The sequence below is a fragment of the Trichinella spiralis genome (assembly GCF_000181795.1).
Source record: "Trichinella spiralis strain ISS 195 chromosome Unknown Scfld9, whole genome shotgun sequence".
NCBI classification, from domain to species: Eukaryota; Metazoa; Nematoda; class Enoplea; order Trichinellida; family Trichinellidae; genus Trichinella; species Trichinella spiralis.
In genome coordinates this window covers 6,690,576-6,697,880 of record NW_003526948.1, presented here as the reverse complement: position 1 = coordinate 6,697,880, position 7,305 = coordinate 6,690,576, and the positions used below count along the sequence as shown (strand labels likewise).

Genomic DNA, 7,305 nt, shown 5'->3' with positions numbered 1-7,305 from the left:
AATTGACGTAGTGCGGAGACTCGGTTTCGGTGCCAATCTAGTGGTGATCGTTACTCCCCCAAGAGAAACGGTAAGCGTCGCTATGCGTTTGTGTTATTGTCTCGCTGGCTCTGACACTTGGCCAATGATTGACATCAGATTTGCCGTCACACCTTTAACTAGTTCATTTGGCGTTGCACCTTTCTTCAGTTTAGGCATCAAACATTTGAAATTAATCTCCATCGAGAGTTTCCCCTTATAATCATGCTAAATAGTTTAAACTTGTTAACATTTTATACATTAATTTATTCATTTATGAAATTAAATGATAAATAAAATACAATTCTCATTCATCCAATAATAGGAGAAATTAAATAATTATGAAATTAGATAAGTTTAATCAACTTTTCATTTACATTTAATCTTATACGCAATTTTCATTAAGTTTAGACTGATGATAATATGTTTTTTTGTAAAAGCACTTCTTCACTTAAAACAGTGCAAAAGCACTTAAAACAACGTAATGTAAACTGCTAGAAGGGTTGTAATATAGTACACACGAAATAAACAGAAATGTATTTTAGTAAGTATTAGTAAGTAACCTACTGTTTGTAAGAAAATTTATTACTATTTATTTGTAAGAAAATGTTGATGGGGGTCCCTTTTATTTAGGTAAACTTGGAATGAAACAAGTAAACAATTAGCTTATGCAAGGTGCAACAAGTTTAATCTCTTTTTAAATAGGAAGTAATTTTCTATAAATGGACTTGTTATTAATCCGTGTCATGTAGGAAAGCAATGCTCTAAACTTAAGATTAATTTTAATGTGTTAATTAACAAGTTTAAAAAGCAACGTAAATGCAACACTGAGTATTTTAATTTTTAATTAGGTTAATCAACGTCATTCGTAACAACATTTTTCAGCTGTGAGTTCAGCCGGACAGTACATAAATATGGAGTGTCAGGTGTGACGCAATTTGAATGTGCATGAGGCGGCATAGAGCATTGTAGGCATTGTTGTAACTATGACGATGTTAGATTACCTGTGGCTGTCAGAAAAAAATATAATTCGAAGAACAGCACAAGACAAGGTACTAAGAAATGTAAAAAATGCATTGTGGACAACTGGCTAGAAAAAAAATTAGCATTGAAGTTAAACAATTCAACCAAGCACATGAAGAAATTATAGAAGAAAATGCACTGCTATTAAAGGCAGGAAGAATTGTAATTCCAGAAACAATCAGAAGGAAAATTATGAAAGTGCTACATGAAGGACATATTGGCATAACATAGCAGCCATGAAAGCAATCGCGGGCTATTATATCTGGTGACTGAACTGTGACCGAGATATCAAACGTTTGTGGAAAACTGTTATCCATGCCAAGAGAATCAAGAAAATGAATAGGAAACACCACTACTCTCCTGGAATACACCGTCAAAACCATGGACATGAATTTATCTGGATTTTACAGGACCTAGTCAAGAAAGACAATGGATGATAGAAATTGGCGCGTATTCCAAATGGCCTGCAGTCAAAATGATGAAAACAACAACAAAAGCTCTAACTGAGAAATTACGAGAATGATTTGCTAGATATGGAGTACCAGCTACTATCGTGACAAACAACGGTTCAGCGTTCCAATCACAAGAATTTAGAGACTTTTGTAGACAAAATGGTGTCAAACCATCATGCGTATCATCTGAAAACAAATGGTTTAGCAGAGAGAATTTATAAGAGCATTTACAAGAAGAATGCGTGCATCAAAAAATGATGAAGGTGAGATAAGTAGACGAGTTCAGAAATTATTATTATCATATAGGAATACACCACACAAGACAACAGGACGATCTCCAGCAGAATTACATGTGGGGAAAAGATTACCGACATTGTTTGACAGAATTAAACCGGATTTGAACGTCAAACGTGACATCGAAATATGGAAGCAGAAAATGTATCAGGATAGGAAAAGCTAGAGCAGAGAATTCAGGATAGGAGAAGAAGTGTGTGTAAAGAATGAGCTAAAAAGTGGATGCAGCCCAGGAATCACAGATCATCAGTAAGAAAAATTGTCTTATGAAGTACTCGTGGCAGGAAAAAGAAAACGGAAGCATGCGTATCAACTAAGAAAGCAAAATGGCGCTCTGGATGAGTAAAACCGATCCAAGGAGAATGACGCAGAAATAAGAAGACAGCAAAATAGTACATTAAACGAAGAAAATCTGAGACGCAGCAGTCGCAAGCGCTACACTCCGAAAAATGGCAAGACTGCAGAATATTCCCAACTCAAAAAGAGGGAAACCGAAAAAGAAGATGTAGCATATGTACTTAATCTGTTAAAAAAAGAACTGCACATGAATATTTGATAAATGCAGTAGGGATGTTTTTGTGCTTTCTTGGTCTGTATGTGTATGTATGTGTGTCTGTTGTAGTTAAGTACTTGATTTTGAAGTGACCTAGATCTTACAATTTGCTGTGTTTCTTATTTTTTAGGAACATGCTGCAATATGAAGTTGTTGTGAAAAACAATATTTGCACAGCTTTCGCGATCGTGAACCGACACGATCTTCAATTTTCAATCCAACTTGTTGAAAATAAATTGAACTTGATTTTCTTTAAATATAGGCTGGTAACTTGAAAAATTTGCAAACAATTTTGAAAATTGTAAAAATACCTTAAACAATGTTGTCTTTATTTTTTATACCAATAAACATTGAAGACAAATCATAGCTTTTCAAAATCATGTAATTTGAATTTAACAAAAATGTTTAAACTTGTGAAAGGAACTTTAAACAATGAACATTAAATGGCTCTTTAAAACGTATCTTACATTTTAAAGTGTCTTCATTATAAATGGCATGATATAACAAGATTTCATTGTTTTCTCGTTTTGACTGCGATGAAGTGTCTTTTTTGCCTAAGTTCTCTCCGATCAAATTTGGTAAGTAGTATTTTAAGATATCTTGATGAATAAGTAATCATGGTTACTGAGAGAAAGAAATTATTCCAATTCTAATTTATTAATTTCTTTGTTGATTGACCTGAATTTGTTCTACAGTGTAATTTTTCTATAAATGTACTTATAAAAAACCAGGCATTTTTTCGAAACCACTGAATATTTATATTTTTCTAAAAGTTTACTTCAATTGAATTTCTGATGGTAAACTTTATTTGATTAGAAGCGAAATATTTATTGTTTAATAAAGTCTCGTTAATACTTTCATCAGTTTCAGATGCAGTTTATTTTATTCATCTAAAAATCATCACATATTTGATATTTAAACAGAATATTTTTAGACTGTGCTGATGGCGGTGACTAAAGTTTCACTGGTCGTGTCAGTAATCTGGTTACTTATGGGAGGAAGTGCTGATGGAGGTTGCCCGGTTTCCAGCACGTGGGATAATTATGGAGGAAGAAAATTAGATGATGGCGGATGCCTAACAGTAGTCGATATGTTCGAAGTCAAAAAAGTTTATGGACAAGTCACTATCGAGGATTTACATCGATTCTGTTCGAGATCCTTCAAAGGCGGAAAACTACTGTCTTTCACTGATTCACAGAAATTGCAAATGCTTGATGGTGTCAATTTTAAACAAGCTGTAGCATCGAATATTCTAATACATCCTGGGGTCCGAATCTATGAAACCAATATTACAATGAAGAAAAATGTTCATGTTGAAAAGTGCGGGCAAACTGAGAGACTATCATGTGATGGTTATCCGTATGAATACATATCTAACGGAAATGGTACAGTTGACGGTATGTTGTTTAAATGTGCGGAGAAGGGTTGTTGTAATAATATTGATTGTGATGAAAGAGTTTCCGTGCTCACATATGAAAGCACACTTCTTGCTAATTTTCCTGACTTGTCGCACGGCAGTTATTGCCGATGTTTACTTTTAAATTCAACATTCTTAACATGGAATCTATCAAACGACCATATATACGACTGTGATGACATGAAATGTGATGTATTTATTTGTCAGAACGACGAATACACGGATTGCAACGAAACTAGAGTTGAAAACTGTACTTATGTATTGGAAGCCGGAGATTGTAAAGAATTCACTTACGAAGTGATATCTGAAAAAGAACATCCCTATGGAAGGGACTGTGAAGAACGAAATTACGGAGAATCATGCTTGTGCCCTTGCGCAGGAACATGGACTGAGTGGTCCATTGTATCACAAACGTGTGGTAAAGTTGTTTCCAATAGGTATCGTCCTACGCTGGATATGGTATCAGAAGATGAAAGTTGCGATGGAGCGGAAGATTCATGTTGCAAGGAGACCAAAGAGGACTTTGTAGTTTGCGATCACTACAAGTCTACTAGCATTGAATATGAAACGTTCAAAGAGAAATGCGAACGCAAAAAGGGACAGGTGAAAGTGACAGAAATTGAGCTTGTATGGGTTTGTTTGCGTAGCGAGCAGTTTGGCGAATTTTGTGAAAAAAGTAATACTTAAAAAAATTGCATATATTATCAGTGTAAAGTTTTTAATGGAGAATTTTAAGTTTTGAATTAATTTTTATTTTGACTGTTGTTAAAGTAGCGAGTTTAATCTGTAATTTAATGTTTCAGCTGCAGATTTATGCAGTGAGCACAAATGGTGTCTAAATGGAGGCACCTGCCGCAACTTCAGAGGGAATTATAGATGTCATTGTACCAACGGTTTTTCAGGAATGAACTGCACCGATGGTAATTACGTCATTTTTTATTTTAGTATTTATTGTAATTAATATCAGCAATGAGCGAATATGCACTTCCTTTCTACACTGCACATCCCTCTGAATATGCTGTTTACATTGATTTCAAACCTATATTTCAGTTGTCGAAGTGTGTCAATCAAATGAGCAGTGCCTAAATGAAGGAGTGTGCGTTTTGCTTCAATCAGGCAATGTATGTGAATGTGATGATCAGTTTTTTGGTACTAACTGCGAACTGAGTAAGTTACTTGATTGAGCAGTATATTTTTATTTCTTTCATAAATTATTTTCTGATCATTATATTTAAAGGAAGTGTTTAATAATAAGTGTAATTTGTGCATTTTTTTGACATTTACAGAAATTGGCAGCTGTGAAAAAGCACTTTGTCAAAATGATGCAGCATGTCTTCAAGTCACGAACAATGCATATAAATGTGATTGCTCCTATAAATACGAAGGAACGTTTTGTGAAAAAAGTAAGTTTAATTCATGCAAAACCAAGGGAATTTGCAAATATTATTCAATTTCAGAATTGTCTACTGTGGAGATTTATATTCGGCTAATAACAAATAGCCTTGCTTTCCAAATGGCCCTAATTATCATTGTGCTGATAATAATTGTGTTTGGCTGCTTCTTATTAATTATGGTAATATTTCTGTTCTATTTATTAGATTTTTGTGAAGCGGACTGCATTTAGCAATTTCATTTTAATATCCGTTTTAGCTGAAAATTTATAAATCGAAAAGGTGTTTTGAATGTTTCATTCTGTTAATAATTCATAAACTTTCCTTCTTTTTACATGATTTTCCGAATTTCTTGAACAGTTTTCAATTTATTAAGCAGATGAATGTAAACCCGTATTTATAGTAATTTTGTATATATCTTAAACTATACATTTTCTTTAAACTTAACGTTATTTGTGATTATTTGGCATTGCAGGCTATTCGTGGGCATCATATCCGCAAAGAAACTTCTTTTGAAAGAGTGCTTAGAACAGGGCTAGAGTAAAAACTTACAAATCATTGGAATAATGCTTATAAATTTTATTCTACGTTTATTGTAGAAAGAGAAGAGCTGTGATTGCTCAATACGATGCTAAACATAAATTAGGTAATGAAAAAGGTACAACACAGAAGTCGAGCAGCTCTGCTGTTGGGTAAGAAATTACAAATCATACAAATTATGCTCACTGTGCCTCATTTTACATGTATTTAAGGCAGGAGGTGCATTTTGGAAAATTTCGAATATGGAATAAATCATCGGTTCGATCATCAGATTCCGAAGCAGCCAGTGGGTATGAAATTAGAAATATAATAGAAATAGTGTATGTAAAATTAATTTTGCATGTACTTTAGCTCAAGGAAAAAATCAAAAAGCAAGAAAGTCAAGGTCTCACATCGGGATGCCAGTAGGCGGATGAAATTGAAGGGAAGGAAGAGCAGAAGCCGACGTTCTCGTTCACAATCAAATTCACGTCATCGATCGCGTTCGCGATCACGATCTCGTTCGAATTCTGCTTCTCGAAGAGTTTAGCCCGTTTTTTTTGTAACACAACTGATTTCTGTTATTCTAACTATCACCTTGCACTCATAGTTAAATTATTGTTGTATAATTTATTATTATTATTATTATTATTATTATTATTATTATTATTACTGCCGGAAACTATCTACCGGCAGCCTACAATTGCTTCTCATTGCGGAATGCATTGTTTGAAAAGAAATAGAATGCTGTGATTTAATTTCATTGTTTAATGTCAGTTATGAGATAAGATTTTTCAACAAACGTTTACTTCAAAAAATTGTTTCCAAATCACATAATCCAATAAATAAATAAATAAATACATGATGCAATTATTGTTTCATTCATGGTTTGCAATGGCTGGGCTCTTTAATATCCAATGCGCTTTGCACGATCCTAATTGCCATGTTTTTCATTGATTACGCTCTGATTCGTATCACATGTGTGGCTATTTGATTGCACTTTCACTGAGTAACAACGATGCAATGGAAATTTGCATAATTAGTATAATATTTAATCGCCCAGGGTGAAACGTCATTACGAATGCTAGGAAAATAAATAAATTCACAAGTGATGTGAAATTATTGAGCTCATGCATAGTATTTGTTCGAATCTGCAGAGGAATCCACCAGTAAGTACAGAGGAACTTATTCCATGCTTGTCAAAAACTGTGACGTATTGTAAAATAATTATGTGATCACAGCAAGCAATTCTGTGCCAATTAAAGGTATGTAAATTTTCAATAGCCCGCAATTGATGATTTTTTTGAGAATTTGCTAGATTTGCCCTTTACAATTTTGACATTTATAAACAGAAAAATTGGCATATTGCACCAAAATAGCTTTTCCAATTTTGACTTTTTTTAAAAAATCCTTATACTGAGAATTTGTATTCAATTAAAAAAATTTCAGGGAAAAAAAGGGTTTTTAAATTTTTGAAAATTATCCTTGTTTTGCCACAAATGAAAAATAAGGAACAATTCCTTATCCAAAATAAATTTCCTTTTTTTCACGGGGGAAAAACATTGGATAGTCCCCGTTTGGCCAAATATAAATGAAAACCCAAATCCCATAAAGCCCCACTTATGTTTTGACTTTTTA

The 7,305-nt window shown here is 33.5% G+C and overlaps 2 protein-coding genes across 2 annotated transcripts; one reads left to right on the top strand and one right to left on the bottom strand.

Moving 5' to 3' along the window:
* Positions 1-1,458: 1,458 nt before the first annotated feature.
* Positions 1,459-1,910, bottom strand: Tsp_10237 (conserved hypothetical protein). Its single transcript, XM_003372430.1, has 2 exons — positions 1,808-1,910; positions 1,459-1,679 (listed from the first exon to the last, which is right to left on the bottom strand). Exons 1-2 carry the CDS (start codon positions 1,908-1,910, stop codon positions 1,459-1,461), a joined length of 324 nt encoding a protein of 107 aa, XP_003372478.1.
* A 1,373-nt stretch (positions 1,911-3,283) lies between these two features.
* Positions 3,284-5,974, top strand: Tsp_10236 (conserved hypothetical protein; the record flags this gene model as incomplete). Its single annotated transcript, XM_003372429.1, has 8 exons — positions 3,284-4,433; positions 4,561-4,677; positions 4,808-4,924; positions 5,044-5,160; positions 5,215-5,330; positions 5,624-5,688; positions 5,748-5,840; positions 5,901-5,974. Coding segments are annotated over exons 1-8 (1,849 nt in total), but the record flags the coding sequence as incomplete, so codon positions are not given.
* Between the last annotated feature and the right edge of the window lie 1,331 nt (positions 5,975-7,305).

Bases quoted from the DNA above. Each gene is read 5' to 3' on its own strand.
- Tsp_10237 (XM_003372430.1), bottom strand. From the start codon at position 1,910: ATGTCACGTTTGACGTTCAAATCCGGTTTAATTCTGTCAAACAATGTC. The intron at 1,680-1,807 runs GTGTATTCCTAT...ATTTGTTTTCAG, and splicing joins TCGTCCTGTTGTCTTGTGTG to ATGATACGCATGATGGTTTG.